Consider the following 21998-nt stretch of genomic DNA (forward strand, 5'->3'; position numbering starts at 1 on the left):
CATCATCCAGCTAAGACCATCTAAAACCATCAACCAGTCTATTCAACCAGCTAAGACCATTTAAAACCATCAACCAGCCTGTTCAACCAGCTAAAACCATCTAAAACCATCAACCAGCTAAACCAGCTAAGACCATCTAAAACCATCAACCAGCTAAGACCATCTAAAACCATCAACCAGTCTATTAAACTAGCTAAGACCATTTAAAACCATCAACCAGCCTGTTCAACCAGCTAAGACTATCTAAAACCAGCCTATTACAGTATAAGCTGGTCTAAGCTTTTTTTTTCACCAGGGAAGTTTACTACATTACTGCATGTGATCTTGTTTGTGATGAATCCAAAAGTATTTACTCAAGAATGACACGCATTTCTGCACCTCACAACTCTCTCCTTATTCATGTTGGAAATGAATCAATTCAAAGAACACTGCACCAAGATGGATGATTAATGTCATGCAGCTTTTAACTGGGGAATCATATGATTTATGGCAACAGAAATCAATGTAATTTTTAACGATAGCCTACATATTTACTTGTGCAGATAAGCAAGTCCAGCTGAAAACATATTTTGTTTTGTCACGTTAAAGTTAGGGCAAAGAGTATGGAATGCCAAGAGGGAGCACTCCATTCATTCTGATATGGAACCAAACTCCCAAGGGGCTGAACCGGGCCACTGACATTTTCTGTCAAGTTGATTGCACAGCCTGTGCTGCACTTTTAGATGTCATGCACAAATTTTTTCATGTTCACACTTGCATTTACTAAACAATAAATAATGAGGAATTCCCACTATTACGATCTCACTCCTTTTTTAATCTTCATTGAAAATATACAATTAAATCTGCACAAATACAAGTTACTCATTCTATATAGACTGATACAGCTACATGCACACAAGTGAAAAAAATCGTCTCCGGTCTGGCGTCTGACCCTTCCGCTCATCGATGCACAGATGGGGCTTGGCATCCTGTGCGGCATTCGAGTGTGGCGTCGAGGAACAAACCGCAGACCACGTCATCCAGGACTGTCCGATACATCGGACACCCAACGGAATGCGTGGCCTGACGGTCGTGGATGACAAAACGGTGACATGGCTCCTAGAGGTGTGCCCGGATATATAGCCCGGGTGACCCCCTCATCCAGGCTCAGGGTGCTAAAAGGATAGCCCCTCGGCCCCGAGCCTGGGGGGAGAGGACGAAACCAACCTACCCATACGACGAAGAAGAGTCCACACAGGTTTACAAGAGGTTAAACAACACAAGATTTTCCCTTTTTCACTGAATTTAATTTCTTATTCATACCAATTACAAGCTATAACTTGGCTAGACTAGCCATCTTCAGTAATCCCAAGGAGCTGTGTCTGGGAGGTAGGATGGGAGCAGCATGGGGCCTTCAAGCCTGCTATCATGAAGGGGCAGGAAGTGGAACAGGCCACTCACTTTAATACCTGGTAACAATTATTCTCTGCTCTCGCTCCTCAACAAAGCTACACTAATGTTTGTTTTATTGATGACTCACTTTGAGAAATGTTCTGTTTCTCTTCTGGTTTGGCTGAGAGATATGGCGGTTTTCCTCCCGCAGGATGTGATGGATTCTGATGCATAATAATAATAGATGAGCGCCTCTTGGCACATCTTCCTGTCACACACCACTCTGTTGCACTCACTCAGAACCTTCATACTACTGGTAAATACCCCCGCCCCCCAGCCATCTGTGTGTATAACTGAGGTGATGCTTTTCTAAAGTTATTTTTGAGCTAGCTGTGATTAGATCAACCTCTGCCAGGATGGGCTCTTTAAGGCTCTTTTCTCCTAGGTTGAAATCAGTGTACTGTTTTTAACTCAGAAATGTATACCGTGGATCACCAGAGACATCTGTGGTTAAGATGTTACACAAACTATCTACAAATAGCAGGAGAAAAAGGTTGGATAACAAGGGAATATGACTGGCACATTGCTCCAATAGGGTCTGGCTGCAGACTTCAAACCTCCACCACGGGACCCTCCAGCAAAAACCGGAAGCTCGACGCTGGACCCCAAGTTTATTTTTTTTTATTTTTTTTAGATGGGAGAAGGTTCGGGCTGTAATCACATGTTAAATCACACGTGTTTTTTGCGAAGATGTCCTAAAATGAATTTAGTTTTCATTTAACATCTAATAAGCTCAGATGATGGACCCACATTTTTTGTTTTTTCCGATGGGGGAGGGGCTGGGGTGGAATCACATTTTAAATCACCTGTTTTTTTAGCAGATATCATGAAATTAATTTAGTTTTCATTTAACATCCAATATTTCATATTTTATTGTTAGCTAGTTAAATTTATTTGACATGGACATTACAGTAGCATATGACTGATTTTGGAGATTACTACAAATACCACAGTACAAATGCAAAGACATACAAAACAACAACACATCCACAAATATCTATGTAAACTTTGGCTAAAAGCATCAGCTAAATGACTATAATGTAATAATGTAATGGAATATTATATATGCTAATCCTATATTATCATGCTAAATGACTGATTGATTCACCATCATATATAAAGTAGGCTAGGTCTACCAAACAAAATTCTCCATCACTGGCACCCATGATGGTGGAAACCAAGTTTATACTGTAGATGAAGACACTGAAATACATAATCATGCTCGCCACCACATTTTGCACACCTCTGCTTCCCTTTGCAGACAACTGCTGTGTGGCCCATGCGTTGACACTTAAAACACCGCAGCGGGGCATGAACAAACGCCCTGACAAAGAAGCTCAGAAAGCCCAGACTCACTCTCTGAGGCAGCACACCAGCAAACTCAAGCATAACAGAAAGACTGTCAGCCTTCACACCCTCTAAACGTGACTTAAGCCTCACAGCTTTCACCACCTTCCCCCCCTTTGCCTCCTGCTGGAGTTTGTCTGTAGACACCTCCAGAGGCACCCCAGAGACGACTCCTCTCAGCCCAGACGCAGCCCCAGGGACATGAGTACTAACTCACACTACACAGAGTTGACAGACCAAGGAGCTTATCCCTCTGCCAACAACCAGTGGTTTTGCTCTGAACACTTTAGGAGTGTAATTTTCCCATATTAATTGTGTTGCATGAAGGTTGATTGCCGTTGGGTATTGCACTCCTCCCACTTGTTTAAAGTGTATTAGGACATGCAGTCCTGTGTGTGTCTGACCTACCAAATTGAGTGCTATCCTATGCATGCCTACTGAGTGCCGTGATTTTAGCCTCCCTGTATCCAAAGTATAGATGCCATGTGAAAGTTCTATTGTCTGGACGCTGTTAGCACTTGCCTTACTCACCTGGTTGACCTGTGGAGCTTGTGGATATTTTAGTCATGTTTGTATGAATTTCATTAAAGTATATTTTTTATATTTTCCTAAACTGTCTGTTCCTGAGGTACTTGGGGGATTTAAAAGAAAGTGATTTGGAGGTGTAAGAGGTTGTTAGTCAATGGTGGGACTAGCCCCCCCTTCTCGTGACACAAACGCTATTTCTGAGAAGTGCCCACAAGACAGTAAGTGAAACCATTGCCTCAAACCAATGCTTGGATTATATCAACTTCTCACTACTAATTGATTACATTTACCAATATTAGTTTCTTGTGTAGATGACAACAGTGGCCAAGGAGGACAGGCCCACGTGGAAGGACAGAACGCCCAAGATTAGGTGATTAATCAACTTCAACTCCAGCTTTTATTAACATACAGTTCTCACACACATGCACGCGTGTGTTGGTACTAGCCACCATATAAACACACATATGCCACGTTTCATAAGTCATGATCCCCACCTTTTATTCACATAGTTTTCAAACACACACACACACACACACAGATCACACAACCTCTTTGTACCTTTTTCACATTTTTCATCTAAAAGGATTAAAGGACCATACCGGTCTAAATATGATTCGATCTCCTTAAATTCGTCACCTAACGTACTGTATGTCACATTATCGCAATCAATTTTCAGAAGCAAATTTTCATCTCAATATAATGGAGTAGCTGTTTGTGCAAACCTCAATTTTTTCATGTTCTTGTTGAGCCAAGTGGGAAGCTGGCAGTTTGGCCTTCACTTGATCTTCAAATAAAATTTCTTGAGTTCTACAAAACATTCTCAAACAAATTTAAATCACACGAGGCATGTGGCAGCCTTCGCCTATGTATGTAGGTATGTGTTACGTCCGTGTGTATGTTGTGCTCTCCCTGCCCTGTTATGTCTGTCTGTCTCCCTTCCCAGGTGTTCGTGATCTGTCCATTACCCAGAGTGCTCGTTACCCTCATCCAGTCCACCTGTGTGTTTCCTGTCGTCCAATCATCTGGCTCGTGGTGTTTGGGAGAGAGAAGGGGGGGATAGTTTGCTTAGGATGCTGTCTGTGTGATTTATGTTTGGTTAGTTTTGTTAGTCTGTTTCTACACTCTGTTTGCCTTAGTTGTTGTTTTGGGTTACTGCTGCTTGTTTGGGTCCTGGGTCCCCCTGTCTCTCCAACAGGAGAAGGGCTAGGTAAGCTACCCTGGGGTTTACATCTTTCATCACGTAGGTAACTTTATGTCTAAACACACTAGGTTAGAGCGAGCGGGTCACCTGGTGTATGTAGCAGATAGGTAAGGTTCCTGGCAGGTTAGTTAGCTAGCTGTTTGTGTTTGTAGGCTAGGCTAGGTTAGAGGTGTAGGTCAGGTAGGGCTTTGTTTGGTGTAGTGACACCGCTCGCAGCCCTTCTCCCACCCTCTGTTGGTCCTGTTCCGGTTAGTTTTCTTTTGTATTACTGTGTATTTGGTTATATATATTTTTCCCCCTGTCTTGTCTATTTGTGAGTATATTCTGGAATATTGTAAATAATTGTCACCTGAGCACCTATGCAAGTAAAATCCTTTTATTTTAAAAGGAACAGTTTGGTTGTCAGTGTGGCAGTATTTGAGCACCCCACTTGTAGGCTAGGTTACATCTACCAGCGGTGTGAGCATATAGGCTCTGTTGCATTTTCTCCCTCCCTCCCCTAGACTACATCTGAGGGAGGTTTGTAACAGTATGTATACAGTATCATCTATCTGCTTGATGTGTCAATGTAATGTACGTTTTGATGTGTCTTAACAGCTCCAGGACCATGACGGAAATAAGTGTTTACACTTTCTCATGTTATCCTTTGGATTCTTGTGTCTTAATCCATCAATACATTCATTCATTTATGCTTCATGTGTGACAAACTGGCTGGGGTTTGAAATGTTTTTGGGGCTTGTCTTCCTAATTAGTAACTGCGGATGTGCTAAATCAGTGGCCAATCAATCTGTCTGGATGTAGTCCTAGGCAGGGGTTGGGTGGTCGCCAACAGCAACGTCTCTGATTGGTGGAGCTTAAAGGAGTAGTAAAGGGAAAATGCATGTTTAACCCTGTTTTAAGGTTACTTATGATCATATACAATGGTTCAGATCAAAACGTTGACAAAACTAGCACTTTTGAGAGTGATAATTGCTCTACCACCGTTTTGGTCATACAATGGATGTGGGTGGGCACCTTAAATCTTTCAAAAACATGTTAAACTCGATTTCAAAGACAAGAAGCTCACAAGGATGAGTGGTGTAGTGTGTGTGCGCAGTGTGGTGGGTGGGCGTTGTGTGGTGAGTGTGTGCAGTGTCTCTCAGGCATCTGCATCATCTGCAAGGGAGGAAAATTCAATTAGCGACATAGAATGGAATGCATGCAGAATGGGAATAGACATACATGGGAATAGAGTATACAAAATAAGTGTAATACAAAATACACACTTAGCCTACCTGAAGTTGGCAGAATGATGGGCACTGATATGGAGGGCTGCACAAACTGTGCCTCCGCTAGGGCCTCGCTGCTTGTTCTGCAGGTCCAGCCTGTCACGCTGTAGCTGCAGCATGTCCCTCTGGAAGAGGGTGTTGGCTGCCAGCTGGGCCCGCTGCACACCCAGCCTCTGCCTCTCCACCTCCAGGAGCTCCTCGCTGCAGTCGCAGGGCACGGCTCCAACGCACGTCTGCGGCCTCACCAGCCCAACTCGCATCTGTGGTGTTCAGCTGTCTCTCACGGGAGCGGGGGGGGGGGACGTCATGGGGGGTGGGGGGAGAGCGCGTTGACGGGGTGGAGCGGACCGACAACGCTGGGGTCTCCTCTCCAGAAGACTGGTAGGCTTGGGGTGCATAGGCCCTACTGGTTGGCGTTCACATTGCGGAGGCCGCCAAACAGGACAGCCTTCGGCTGCTCCACCTCATCCAGCATGATCACTAGTCTTCTTTGGTGAACGCTATCGCACGCTTCCTCTTGATATCAATGTGTGCAGTTACCCTTGGTTTTTTATAGGCCACATGCGCCAACACCGGTGCCTGATAGATTCAATTAGTCATCATGTCCATGTGATTTGATAACTAAATCAGTGGTCATTTTGCTATCATCATTGCCTATCATCATTAACGTAATTTTTCCTGGCCTTTCAAGACATCCCAGACGGGGCTTATATGTCCCGATCCGATCCATGCTCTTTCTTGTATATTTTATTAGATGTAGGCTAATGTATGAATTGGGACTATCACAAGGTCACGCTTGACTCTTAAATACATTAGCAGATGAGCTTTCGGAGGCATAGCTTCCTTTTTGGTAATATTAGACTGAAATTAAATAATTAAGACAACACATTATATTGGCACATCATTTATTTGACTTTACAAATGGCCATCGATGTGTGAGGCATCGATTCATTCTTTTTTCAGCACCGCGCCCAGGTAGAGCTCCCCTAAGCTCCCGCCTAAGCACTTATTGTATTTTATTGTATTATATTATATTGCACTGTACTTTAGATTGCTATTCTTGCACTTTGCCTTCAGCACTAGATTATGCTCTTAGTCACTTGTTTTAGAGAGAAGATGCACTTGTGAGTTCTGGCAAGTAGTAGTACATTGGCTCTTCCTACGTTAAATGCAATTATTGTTAGTCGCTTTGGATAAAAGCGTCTGCTAAATGACTGTAATATAATATGTAATGATGTGTCTTGGGATGAACCTTATGATGTATCTTCAGACGCCCACTAAGGGATAGTCTGGGAAACACTCCCAAAACTGTCCCTTCGCCAAGGTATACCTTGAGAAGCGTCGTAGAGCACCAAGGTACAGCGAATCTGGGAAACGCGGCCCAGTATTAGTTCTTACATTATAGGCTACTTAAATACTGTACATAGCATTTCACTTCACATTATACATGATTCCGTGTATATCTTTTGTATTTTGCTATTCTGTATATATTTAGACACCATTATTGTACTTACATTTTCATAAGCGACTTAAATGTTCTCTTAAATTATTGTTCTTCATTGCTACAATGTAACAAATAAACTGCTGGAATTAAGGTAAGGGATAAAAAGGTGTAAGAGTCAAAGGATGAACATGTGGAGGTTTGGGGTATAGTCCCATAAAGTCATCCCCACCGGGGCCTTGAACCCCGGTCTCCCGGGTGGGAGTCCAATGGTCAATTGCTTGGTTGGGGTTAGAATAAGGGTTGGGGTTGGGACAGGAGAATCCCGATCTCCTGCGTGGGAGTCCATTGCTTACACCGCTACTTTATTTGTGCAGTGGAGATCAACGGGCTGATTTTGGTGTCCTTTATTTTGGTGTGCTGGGAGTACTGCCTCTTGTGGTGCCAACAGAGAAATATGAAATTCTTTATTGATGTGGGATAAACCCCTTGAGATGTAACATCTCGTGTGCGAGGGGGTCCCACCCAAATACACAATACAACACAAACAGGACAATCCAATGTACAACACTGACAAAACAGAAACAACACGTGACAAGGACAACAATTAACAACCTTAGTCTCAGCATTAAAGAAAAACAGAAGAAAGAGGATCAGTCTAAAACTTAAATAAAAGAATGAGGAGTGACACATTTACAAACAGGTTTAAAATGAGTAAAGAAGGTATTTTAAAACATAAGGAGTGAGGGCAACAAACGGATATTGACAGGTAGAGTATTCCAATTGGAAGGGGTCAAAGACATAAAAGCTTTTTTGCCAACTTACTTGGCGACAAAGGGAACAGTATAGAGGGACTGGTCTGGTCTATTATTTAAAGAAAGCCACCCAACTGTGTCATACATTACAGTGATGTGTCAAAAAAGAACACCCTAATATAAATCTACACAATTTGTTGTAAACTACATCAAGGGGCTGAAGATCAGTTTTTGATGCATTCTGGTAAACAATGTCGGCATAGTCAATTATTGGAAGAATAAGTTGCAAGATGAGTTTTTTTCTGACATGAAACGTTAAACAGTGCCTAGAACGAAACAAAACCCCTACACCAAAATTTACTTTCTTTATAACATAATCAATATGTGGTTTAAAAGTGCAGGTCAACATTCAACAGAGGGAGGGAGGGAGTGATAACCCGACAAATGCTATACTAGGTGCGCTGGCTTACAGCCATGCACAAAAAGAAAAAGTGAGGATAAATGAGCTGTAGGTCATAGGTCACTCAACATCCAGCACACATGCGTCATCAGGGAGGGTTTTTAGTTTGTTGAAAAAATAAATTACTGGATTCCAGGTGGAATAGAAGCAGTCTTTGGACACCCTAAGTGTGTATTTAATTTTTTCATGACTTAAGTGAAGCATAAGGTCAGCCATCCATAGGGAGGAATTTGGTTTCCAACAGAACAGAATCCTTTTACAGGAAAGTAGAGTGGTGAATGCTATAATGTCTTTATGCTTGTTAATAATCTGTTGGTCAGTTGGTGCTGTGCCAAAGATAGCTGAATAGGCATTAGGTTGCAGATTTATGTCTAGTGCCTGTGAGATGGTCCTAAAAACTGCAGAATAGCCTACTCAAATAACAGGGGACATGACGGGTCCGTATCCTTTTCCTACCCCCTCCCTACCTCTATCTGGGCCCAGGCACATTCACACACACACAGACATACACCAGTGTTTGCCATGTCTCTCCTATTATGTTTTTAGCCTCTTTTACCCAGAAAATGTAATTTAATGTAATTTATTTCTTTATAAATGTTCTTAGACAAACATACTCCAGGAGCTTGCTCGATTGCCTTGTTGAGAGGGGTCAGGGAAGAGTTTTTACAGCTCACTTATCTGGCCCCCGGGTGATAGTTTTTTTGCTTCCCTCTGGAATATGTAGGGATGGGATGTATGCCCACCTCCCTTGTTCTCTGTAAAGCGCATTGTGTTGCCTCTGGGTATGAAATGCGCTATACCTACAAATAAAGCTTTGATTGATTGACCAAATGAATGGGTTACATGGGATTTTACAACAGCTACGGGGCGTTAGTCCCGACACGATAGCAGAGGGCCTAACAACGCCCTGTAGGCCTAGTTGTTGTAAAATCCTATGTAACCCAATTGCATAATTTGGTCATGTCCAGTGGTCAATTGCTTAACCCACGGCCTCTCGTGGTCAATAGCTTAATTTGGTCAAGTGGTCAATTGCTTAATTTGGTCATGTCGAGTGGTCAATTGCTTTTCTACAACGGTTACTATAAATATATTCACAAAAAAAACACAGCAGTAACATTCAATCATTTATTTACCGATCATCCTTATCATTTTAATATTTACATATTCCGCATTCCGCGATAGGCCATAGTTCTGAATTAAATGGTTGCCAGGCAACAGGCTATCTAGCCTTTTTGGGTAGGCCTTGTTCACACAACGTTTATTTGAACATTTCCAGCTATGGTGCAGTTATTAAAACAGTTCTCCAGAGCACTCCTTTTTGCTGGTAGGGGTGTGGTAGTGTTGAGTTGGACTGATGAGTGCGTTTTTGTAACAGGATACCTACAGTAGGTAAACACGGGTGTAATTAGGCCTAATAAAAAAGGTGAGGTTGCTGCGAGTGGTTGCTACGCAAAGCATAGTAGCCTAACGCTTGATCTTATCAATAGCTTGAGATTGACGGCACATTAATACTAATTGTTATGTTTCAAGTTAAGTTTCAAGTGTATTGTCATATACTCAATAACAATTCAACATCATTATCAGAAATGAAAATCTTTGGCTCAGAGCTGACTCAACTTTGTGTAATAAAATAAGGCAAAACGGCATCGAATATAATAAAATAGCCTGTAATAAAAGAGTCAAAAACAGGTATGCAGTGCAACATCATGTAGATAAATTAGTAAAGTGGCAGAAGTGATCATTTAAGATGCTGTGCACGTGTGCACCCGCACGTGCATGCAGTCAGTGGTTAAAGAGTCCGGTGGCTCGCAGGTAAAAGCTGTCCCTGAACCTGCCGGCTCGGGATCGGATGCTCCAGTACCGCTTGCCAGACGGTAGGAGCGTGAATAGTTTGTGACTGGGATGGCTGGGCCTTCCTCTTGCAGCGCTGGCTGTAGAGGTCCTGGATGGCTGGCAGCTCAGTCCTGGTGATGCGCTGTGCTGATTTGACCACCCTCTGCAGAGCTTTGTGGTCGATGAGGGCGGTGCAGCTGCCATACCGGGCCGAGATACCACCAGTCAGGATACTCTCGATGGTACACCTGTAGAAGTTGGCGAGTATCCTGGAGTCCATGCCGACCCTCCTCAGCCGCCGGAGGAAGAAGAGCCGCTGTCTTGCTGCCTTCACGACCACGCCCGTGTGGTGTGACCAGCTCAGATCCTCGCTGATGTTGATTCCCAGGAATCTAAAGCAGCTGACCCTCTCCACTGCTTTTCCCTTGATATGGATGGGGGTGTGCCCCCCTCCCTGCAGTCTCCTGTGATCCACAATCAGCTCCTTGGTCTTGTTGACGTTGAGCAGGAGGTTGTTGTCCTGACACGATGTCAGTGCTCTCACCTCTCACCTCTGCTCTGTAGGCCGACTTATCACCGTCTGTGATGCATCCGATGACGGTGGTGTCGTCAGAAAAGTCGAGTCTAGATGGCACCATCATGTTAAAAGTTGAGCTGTAGTCAATGAACAGCATCCGCACGTAGGTGTTCCTCTGGTCCAGGTGGGAAAGTGCAATGTGCAGTGTGAAAGCTATGGCATTGTCTGGGGATCTGTTTGGCCTGTAGGCGAACTGGAGTGGGTCTAGTGTGTTGGGCAGGGAGGATGTGATGTGAGCTTTAACTATCCTCTCAAAACACGTCATGACAGTGGAAGTGGACTCCTACTGGGCAGGAGTCATTAAGGAAACTCACATGGTCTTCAGCCCCTTCCACATGTGACTGGTGTTGGAGCCACCGTAACAGGACTCCATCTTATCCCTATATTGTCCCTTGGCAGTTGTTATTGTTTTCCTGAGCTCGTACCGGGCTTTCTTTTACTCGCCTTTCTCTCCGGATTGGAAGGAGGCTGTCTGCGCTCTGAGTGACGCGCTAACCATTCCGTTTAACCATGGCTTCTGGTTGGGATAAGTCCGTACAGTCGTGTGGTCGCAGCCGTGGGTTAAGGAGTATTTTACAATGGCTTCTAGCCAATCATAATCAAGTTTACAAATCTCTGTTGTAGAAACGTGTGTTGGCGTTGCTGGACCATTATGACATCTGCTACAATTCTCATCTATGTTAGGATAGATTCTGGCTAGCCTAGATTTGGAGAGCCTCAGTCCAGGAGTCATCTGATATTGCGTCTCCTAGCTCCTCCTATTTCTCTTTAATTGTGTGGAGGGAAGTGTCAACAAGAGATGCTATGCTAGAATAGATTTAGATATATCGAAATGAGGCCTTTAAAGGACTATGCTCGTTTTTGACAACCTGGACCTTATTTACGACATATTATAAGAAGTTTGACTCACCCAGATCACTTTTGTGTTGTTCGGAGGCCTGTAGAAGAAATTTAAAATCCAGCGCGAGCCAGTATATCCATGTAATGGCGGCGCACGGGGCAAAGGGAATGCAGCTTCTAAAAATCCATTTTCGGCCGCTAAACGGTTGTTTTCATCAATCACATTGCATGAATCGACAGTTGATATTCCTCTACGCGAGCCATTCTTTCGGTTTTCAAATACGTGGTCTGTAGCCACTGTAATATGATCTTTACACTGGCTATGCTCCCTCACATTCTCTGCGCTACGATCGGATTGTTGCTGACGAATGACGACGACAATATTCTCGGCACCAACTACGATCGTAGCGCAGAGAATGTGAGCCGGAGAATAGCAGGCTGCGCGCTGGCCTGTGCGCATGCGTGCTGGAGCAAGTGGGGGAGAGGCTTGTAAAGATCATATTACAGTGGCTACAGACCACGTATTTGAAAACCAACCGAAAGAATGGCTCGCGTAGAGGAATATCAACTGTCGATTCATGCAATGTGATTGATGAAAACAACCGTTTAGCGGCCGAAAATGGATTTTGAGAAGCTGCATTCCCTATGCCCCGTGCGCCGCCATTACATGGATATACTGGCTCGCGCTGGATTTTAAATTTCTTCTACAGGCCTCCGAACAACACAAAAGTGATCTGGGTGAGTCAAACTTCTTATAATATGTCGTAAATAAGGTCCAGGTTGTCAAAAACGAGCATAGTCCTTTAAGATTGGAAGGAATTTGGAGGATCGTGGCACTTCGACTGAATGCTGCGTCCCGGGGGCGCAAGTTTTAAAAGGTAATAATAAATGTCAATGTTTTATCTTTGAGTAGACAGTTTGGACGATTCAGCTTACTTTTAGTAAACCTAATTGGAGAATTAGCACCAGACATGTTTGTAACGGTCCAAATATCGCGATGTTTGGACGATTCAGCTTACTTTTAGTAAATCTAATTGGAGAATTAGCACCAGACATGTTTATAAATGTCCAAATATCGCGATGTATTGCTTTAAAGTTCTTTGAGCGCGAACGACTGGAAGGCGAGATTGGCGTTCTTTCAAGTAATTTCAAAATAAAGGTCCCATAGGCATTGAACTGCTTTGGGGTTTGGTCATTTCTCTGCGTGTGAGCGTGAGATTAGGCTGAAATGCGTGAGACTTGGCAGCCATGATGCTGTCTTTTAATGGCACATTTACCCAAAGAAAGAATAAAGCTCTCCAACCCCGCCCCCCAGTGGCGCCAGACTCCCAACAACCATGAGCTACGCAACCAAACACAAATCAACTACATTCCCATTGAACTTGGGCACAAAAGCACAACTTTTACCACCTGGCTACACATTAATGACTGATAATATTATATTGTTCTATCTAACCCTAACCCTATTGTTTAAAAGAATACTCAACTCGCCCGGGGTCTGAGCTTGGGGACGCCTTCAAGACTCCCCGGGGAAACGGCTGACCGACGACGTGACACAGTTCACACACGTGAACGTGACGCACAGTAGCTCAATATAGTTAGCAATTCGTCACTTTGGGGATTGAGAGCAGTCCGGTGCCCTTTGACCACTAACCCTCTATCTGAAGGGGCTGGACGGAGCGCCCTTCCTATCACTACAGGGGTAAAAGCTAAACACCCCCTCTCTAGCTTCGTACCGGCGGTCCTAGGCGACACGCGAGGCACCCACCCCCAAGGGTAGCCTACACAAACAGCAAGAAGGTTGCTCCAACAGTGAATGAAGAATGAAAAAGTGTCTTTATACCAGCGTCTCTTGCAACTCGCCGCACGCACCTGTAATCATTCCAAATCAAGTCTGGACGCTCCTCAACGCACCTGTAATCATTCCCAATCAAGTCTGGGCGCTCCTCCTCACGGAGCCTCCCCGCTCGTCCCGATGTCCTTCCCACTTCTCATCACAAACATATGAGGACAATGGAATGTACTGTTATGAGAGGCATCAAGTTGCAAAATGAAGTCACACAAATGCCTTATATTAGAGGCTAAATCCTCCTGCTACCAGATCATTTTAGCATAGAAATAGACTGCAGTAGCATAACCTTAATAAATGCTGCTTTCAAATTTACTTTCAATTATCAACTTTCAAAATGAACAGAAATGATCAGCCTCCAGACGTACAGAATGAGGTAACGCATTTTCAACGAGTTGTTTGATCATATTCGTATACATTACCTTGCAGTCATTTAGCAGACGCTTATCCAAAGAGACTTACAATAATTGCATTTAACATAGCCTACAATATAGCCTACATGTAGCATACAATTGATTATCTGTAACCAGAGAGTCATGACAGACTAATATAAAAAAATAAAAAAATGTTGTAGTCTAATTATAGCCTATGCTCAGACGGTGAATGGATCATGCCGAGGACTAATCAATTGTCTTCATAGGCTATTTATGGGACACCCGAGCTGTCCCGAGATATGCTTCCCGCAGGAGGATGAGCAAGTTCCGCAAACGTGTTCTTTGAGAGATAGTTTGTCGATCACAAAACAAACGGAAGCTACTGTAGGAAACTTCAGAGAGGGATAATGACCACAGTCACAGATGAAGGAGATGCGGAATATCAGCCTTTAATTCAAAACATTAAAGGAAAAGAAAGGGAATTGAAGGTAGGTGTAAGATGTAGCAAATGAAATAATACTGTAGGCATTATTAGGCAGTTTTGTCAACCGTATTCGCTCATTATAGGGCCCTTTTAAAACAATCACTACAGTAGCTATTAATCTACCTATCTTAAAGCAGCACATTCCTTTTTTTTTTTGTAAAATCGTATAGCTGTTGAGGTAGGCTATTTTTCAGGCTACATGTTCAGCATAATCTATTCTAGCCTATGTTCACATGCATTTTTAAAGCAGATATATGCATTTCTTCCTATTACTGTATGTTTGCAGCTTCCCAACAAATCAATTTTACTGGCTGTATGTGCAGCTTGCATCGGAGGGACCTTTCAGTATGGCTATAATGTTTCAATCATCAATGCCCCCACCAAGGTAAGATGTGGCTATTCTACAGTATTCTATTATTATTCTATCATGGCCTATATTCTATAATATGATACTTCATTGAGTGAATGAAATAACAATAACAAGTAGGCTAAATGCAATTTTAATGTTGTGGTGATGTAACTAACACTTTCTTATGTACACCTCTGTCCACATTTGCACAATAAAATAGAAATTATGCACACCCTTCTCATGCAGAGCAGACTGAGTCACATGGACTTCTTGAGGCTTATCTAGCATGGATAATTCAGATCACACCAAAAAAACATGACCAGCGGCTCGCAGTCCAGCACCTTCACCCTCGACCTCCGTGCGCCCTTCCCGCGTTACGCGCGGCTCGTTGCGGACAGCATTCCAGCGCTCCGCCTCGAGTTGCCTCCGGTCTCCGCTGATGCTCGCTCGTGTTTTGTGTGCTTATCCAGTTTTCCGTTTTTTTCACTCCAGACCCGGTGCGCTGTGCTATGGCTTGCAAGCCAATGCCTCTGGATTGATAGGCTACACAGATTCCTCGACTCCCTCTTCTGGGTATCGACTACGGACTCGGATTACGGACAACCGGACTGTGTTTGTTGATCGCCTGATCTAACGTTTTGATTTCGGATTCCGGCTTGTAGCCTACTTTTCCTATCAAATCGCCCATTGGGTTTTTACACTTTTCTTTGCCTCCCGTCTGATCGGTTGGGTTCAGTTGCCAAACCTGCACAGATTCACTCGAGTAGCCTAAGCCTACTGGAAATATAGCAAACAGCCTCCCTAAAAAGAGTAGCATTGTTGTAGTAGCATTATTTTCAATGTTTTACATAATTAAGTGCAAATTAACTTTTCGTTTCAGCTGTGAGCTACTCATCCGATTACTGTTGTAATAAGTGATGGTTTCTCTGTCTAGTCTGTGCAGAATTTCATCAACCAAACCTGGCAGGAGCGCTATGAAACCGAGATCTCCGAGCACACCCTCACTCTGCTATGGTCCGTTATTGTGTCCATGTTCACTTTTGGAGGATTTGTGGGATCCTTTATTGGTGGAACACTGGCCATTAGATTTGGGAGGTATGAGGGAATCTTTTGTAGGGTGTCAGGATTCTCATCAAGTTCTCTCTCTCTCTCTCTCTCTCGTTAATTAATGGGCTATATTCCCTCTTTTCAGAAAAGGGACCTTGCTGTTTAATAACATATTTGCCTTGCTAGCTGCTCTTCTCATGGGCTTAAGCTACCCCACCGGAGTATTTGAGCTGCTCATTGTTGGACGCTTTCTCATAGGACTAAATGCAGGTAAATATTCAAATCATTTCCTGATCTGTGTCATGAAAGACATAAAAATGTAGATATGAGAAATGCAAGACACTGGGGATAGATGTATCTTTGTATCATCTTTCTGCCATCCTCTTTATTGGCAGGTATTTCCATATGCACTCAACCTCTTTATCTGGGGGAAATCGCCCCAAGGGCCGTCCGTGGTGCCATGGCGATGGGAACCTCCATATTTATTACTGGGGGCATTCTTACTGGACAGGTGATTGGACTGAAGTAAGTAATCCGTGACTGTAATATGGATGGGGAGTGTTGGTGCACAGCCATTTTCAGATCTCTCCAGAGATGTCCAATTGGGTTCAAATCTGGGCTCTGGCTGGGCCACTCAAGGACATTCACAGACTTGTCCTGAAGCCACTCCTTTGTTATCTAGGCTGTGTGCTTGGGGTCAGTCCTGTAGGAATGTGAACCTTCGCCCCATTAACTCCATGTGTCATAGCAAAGGGAGTGAATACTTGTACTGGACATGTGATTTTGGGGGGGATTTTTGAAAAATCCATTTGCAAAAATTTCTAAACTTTTTTTCACTTTGTCATTAGGGGTATTGTGTGTAGAATTCTGAGGGGGAAATGAATATTCCATTTTGGAATAAAGCTGTAACATATCAAATGATATGGAAAAAGTGAAGAGATATGAATACTTTCCCGGATGCACTGTACATTATGTTATGTGTGTCCTCCAGAGAGCTCCTTGGTAAAGAGGAGCACTGGCCCATCCTGCTCTCCACTACCTGTATCCCAGCATTCCTGCAGCTTCTCTCCCTGCCTTGGTTCCCAGAGAGCCCTCGATACCTGCTCATCGACAAAGGAGACAGCCAGGGGTGTAACAGTGGTACTGTGGTGCAGAACTGTTGACAAGTTGACAACTTTCTCAGACTGTTGAGATATTATATGTTTGCAAACCTATCCGTATTCTTTAACCCTTGTGAACCTTTAAGAGTGTAGTTATTTCACTCTTTTGGTATGAACATTGATTTTATATGGTGCACATGACAGTAAGTCTGAAGGGGGTGCTGATGTCGTCCTGTATCTGAGATCAGAAATGGAGTGTAGAGAATTTCCTCCTTGATTACGGATTCCAGGAAGGACAGGACTGCATACTTTGATAGCAGGTTCACAGCAAGGGGCTTTATAACAAAGACTGTCATTTTGCTTCTCATGGTAACATCCTCAGGTAGTGGCTGGCTTGGTTAATTTGTGGATTTGTGTGTGCTATGCTTGGACAGCAGAACTAATGAAATGTGGAGGACATGCTGACCATGTGAGCTACACCTTGTGTTTCCTGTCTGTCTGCAGCGCTGAAACAGCTCCACGGCACTGATAACTTTGACAGAGAGCGGGAGGACATGGAGAGGGAGAGGATCATTGCTATGGGGGGCAAAGCTAAGAAGCCCTGGGAGATGTTCTCAGACCGCAGCCTCCGCTGGCAGCTCATCTCTGTCATCCTGCTCAACTCTTTCCAGCAGCTCAATGGCATCAATGCTGTACGGCTACCAACCTAAATGCCCCATTGCACAATGCCTACCATCTGCTAATGCTGAAGACACGCAATTCAACAGTAAAGACTCTAGACAGTAGAATTCATGTTTTTCAAATAAAAAAGAACACCGTGGCAATATACAAAAGGATATTCTTCTGAAGCCTTTAATAACCTTGTATATTACATCACTTGTTGGACATCTAGGGTGTTACGTACAGGTGTAGGATGGCATTGTTTAATGTGAATAGTTTTCTCTCCATCTCTTTCTGTTACAGATTTATTTCTATGCTGATTATGTATTTAGGCAGGCTGGCATTCCAGATGATAAACTACCTTATGCTGCTGTGGGCACTGGAGCCTGCGAGTGCATCACTGCCCTGACCTGTGTAAGTCATTATGTCATCCTTCACTTTTGTCATTCCAGTCCTGAAAGATCATGAACTTTCCTTGGTGTCTGTCCGTTTTTTTTCATTTCAGTCAGACTTGAGACTGTGATGATTACCTGTTATTTACTAAACTTTCCACCTCATTCACTTGATGTGTTACATTTCTTTTTCAGGGCATGCTTATCGAATGCCTGGGGAGGAAAGTGCTCATTATTGGAGGGTACACACTAATGGCTATTTGGTGTGTTTTCATCACTCTGACCCTCACCTTCCAAGTAAGGCTTATTTTATCAATCAATTGCACTTTGTTTTAATCTCCCATACAAAGAACAGGCATGCATGACAAGATAGAAATTAAAAACCTGATAGTGTCCAACCGATGGAGACATTAGGTTGAGGCATGCATGTAGACTAGATCACCGTAGTCTAGCAGAGGAAGAAATGTGGCCTCAACTATTTTTTTCCTGGCAGCATAGCTGAAACAGGATCTGTTCCTAAAATAAAAGCCTAGCTTGAGCCTTAATTTCTTTACTAGGCTTTCAATATGAGATTTAAAAGTTAGATGATCGTCTATTAAAATACCTAGATATTTGTACTCATGAACCAGTTCAATGGGACTGCCCTGCCTGGTCACCATGGCCGGGGGAGAGACTGCATTCCTAGTATTAGAGAACAACACCAACTTGGTCTTTTAGAGGCATTAAACACAAGTTTGAGATCAGACAACCGAGACTGAATAGTATCAAAGGCAGATTGAAGATACTCGACAGACTGAGCAAGGGTGGCACCACAACAATAAATGATAGTATCATCAGCATAGAAATGAAACTGTGAGACATTTTTACCCAAGTAATTTACATAAATGGTAAATAAGAGGTCCCAAAACAGAGCCTTGTGGGACACCTGAGGTAACACCTAGTACGCTGGAGGAGGTGCCTTCAAACTTCACAGACTGAGTCCTAACCGAGAGGTCATTTTTTAACCATCCGGCAGCCTGCTCAGATAAGCCAATGTTGATTAACCGTTTCTTTAGAACATGGTTGTCGACAGTATCAAAGGCCTTAGAAAGATCAATGAAAAGAGCCGCACAGGACTTTTTGAGGTCCAGTGACTCAATTATATCATTTACAACCTTTAATGAGGCGATGATTGTACTGTGTTGCTTCCTGAAGCCAGATTGGTACTGTGACAGAATGTTATTTGCACTCAGGAGCTTCTTCAGTTGGTCACTTACCAGTCGTTCGAGGACCTTCGATAAAACTGATAAATTGGAGATGGGCCTATAGTTGTTTAATGATGTGGGAAAATGGTGCAATTGATGCAATGGATTGCTGATTTATCACTCGTGATGTTTTGCGACTTCATTCTGTATGTGGGCTTGATTTTGTTGCCAATTAATATATTGATATTGGAAACCCACAATATTGCTTGGAGGTTTTTTTTGCACCTCATGGTTGATTATTTTCTGTCATTTCATCTTTTTCCACACAGGGTACCAGTCCATGGGTACCTTATCTCAGTATGGCAGGTGTCTTTGCTTTCATCCTGAGCTTCGGCTTGGGACCAGGTACAGTAACTGCCCAACATGAGCACTAAAGGATCACATGACAAATCTAAGAGTTTTTGAGAGGAGTTTACTGTCATCTACCTATAAGACGATTCTTCTTTGCCCCGAAGGTGGAGTGACAAACATCTTGACCACAGAGTTGTTCACTCAAACCACACGCCCTGCTGCCTACATGATTGGAGGGTCTGTGAACTGGCTTAGCTTCTTCTTTATAGGCCTGGTGTTCCCATTCATTGTGGTAGGTGCTTGCTATGCCTTTAAAGACACATTACAGAACATATTTAATATTTTTAAAAGTATTGCATCAAATTATTAAACTAAAGAGTAATTTGGAAGTAGTAAGGGTGGAGAATGGCTAAAAAAGTAACGTCCAGATCTTGTGTTTGCTTCTGTCCCTCTCCAGACTGGCCTGCAGCAGTATTGCTTCCTGGTGTTCTTGGTTGTTTGTTGCTTGGTGGCGATATACATATTCCTGGTGGTGCCTGAGACCAAGAACAAAACCTTCCTGGAAATCCACAACGAGTTCCAGTCCAGAGACAAGCCCTCCAAAGCTGATGGCACTGCCAGACCAAGGAATGTACTGGTGACACCTCTGTGAACATACTCACTGTACCTTATTCAATACCAATGCTGTGCATATCACACTACAAATATACAGTATGGATTTTGGAGACCATGAAATTTTAGCATGATCATCTGTGCAAATATTTTATTTATTCAGGTCCTCAACTCAAAAGTAGGCACACTGTTATAAAACATATCAACTTGTAATAAATGAGATTGTGAGAGATGAGAATTGGATTGAATAAAGATTTTTTGATATTTAATGTATACTTTTTATAACTTTCAAAAGTTAACACATGTACCTTTACTTGTGTACTTTATAAGGTTCATCATATGTATATCATATCTGCCTGTATAAATAAAGGTTAATAAATATGACTTGAAAATGACAATTTCAAGCATGTGATGTTCTATTTCTAGCTATTTGACAACATCTGCCAGCTATTTGTAAGAAATTTTACAATAAATTGATTTTTTAAGATGCATGCAAACCAGTTACCCATTCTGAAATGTTTTTATACAAATCCCCTTGACAAAATATTGTCTTTTGAGGTTGATCCCTGTGGGTTATAATATTGGGAAAGCTGCACAATGCTACTCTATGCTACTACAACAATGCTACTCTTTGTAGGAAGGCTGTTTGCTACATTTTCAGTACTCAAGTGAATCTGGTCATGTTTTTTTGGTGTGATCTGAACTCTCCATGCTACTCCTCAAGGAGTTCATGTGACTCAGACTGTTCTGCATGAGGAGGGTGTGCGATGTGTGTAGTTTCTATTTCATGGTTACAAATGTGGACAGGAATATACATAAGAAAGTATTAGTTACATCACTACAGCATTAAAATAGCATTTAATTAATGTTATTCACCCAATTAATTAGCCTATTATAGAATATAGGCCATAATAGAATTGTGATGAATGGAGTGTTTTGGCCCCATCAGCGTGTGTTGGACAGTCTTTACCTGACCCCCCCCTCCCCCCCACCATGAATTCTGGAGACCATGAATCTGCAAATATTTTATTTATTCAGGTCCCCAACACAAAAGTAGGCACACTATTATAAAACATATCAACTTGTAATATAAATATATAAATTAGATTGTTTAGGACTTTCAAAAACTTTTGAAAATTATCTGCCTGTATAAACAAAGGTTAATAAATATGACTTGAAATTACCTTGGCCTATAGCCTGTGTAATAATAAAATGACTTTGTATACTGTTTTTAGATTAGATTAGATTTTAGATGTAGGCCTATAGTGTGTTTTAGATAAGAGTCCAGTTTACCCTCGGCCAGGGTTACAGGCCAGTTCCCACCCCTAGCTTGAATGAACAGGCCATAAAAAGGTAAATGTAGGGTGTTGATCTGTGTTTCAATATCTGTGTGTAACTTAATAAATTCTTGCCATATTCTGATCATGGCTCCCTGGCTTGTGTTGTGCCTACGCTCTCTACCCTTGGTAACGTTTTGTTACAGAATAATAATAGAATACTGTAGATTATACAACGGGTATGCTTCAATAGCCTACTACATATTACCTTGGTGGGGGCATTGATGATAGAAACATTATAGCCATACTGAAAGGTCCCGCCGAAGCAAGCTGCACATATAGCCAGTAAGTGATTTTTTGGGAAGTTGCAAGCATACAGTAATAGGCAGAAATACCCCCCTTAATGAAGAACAAGGGAATCATTCATGTCATGCGGGAGAAATGCCTTCAGCTTCACTACAGAGGAGATGCAATAGCCTACAGTTGGCAACATGAACAAATCTTCTTAAAAAAATTATTTGGGGACAAAAGAGGTCCCACGTCATCCTCCCAGAGCGGAGATAGGCACATTTCGTTCCATCAATGTCTCGGAATCAACCTCCTTGCTCGGAATGCGATTTGTCACGCCTAGCCTAGAC

The 21998-nt window shown here is 42.8% G+C and overlaps 1 protein-coding gene across 1 annotated transcript; it reads left to right on the top strand.

The window, feature by feature from the left end:
* Positions 1–13867: 13867 nt before the first annotated feature.
* Positions 13868–20123, top strand: slc2a11b (solute carrier family 2 member 11b; the record flags this gene model as incomplete). The annotated part of the gene is made up of 12 exons (XM_084457433.1): positions 13868–13906; positions 14675–14773; positions 15672–15832; positions 15930–16054; positions 16180–16309; positions 16776–16924; positions 17389–17576; positions 17848–17958; positions 18132–18233; positions 19450–19525; positions 19636–19763; positions 19929–20123. 12 exons carry the CDS (start codon positions 13868–13870, stop codon positions 20121–20123), a joined length of 1503 nt encoding a protein of 500 aa, XP_084313559.1.
* Between the last annotated feature and the right edge of the window lie 1875 nt (positions 20124–21998).

Source organism: Borostomias antarcticus (genome assembly GCF_949987555.1).
Source record: "Borostomias antarcticus genome assembly, chromosome: 23".
Classification (NCBI taxonomy): domain Eukaryota; kingdom Metazoa; phylum Chordata; class Actinopteri; order Stomiiformes; family Stomiidae; genus Borostomias; species Borostomias antarcticus.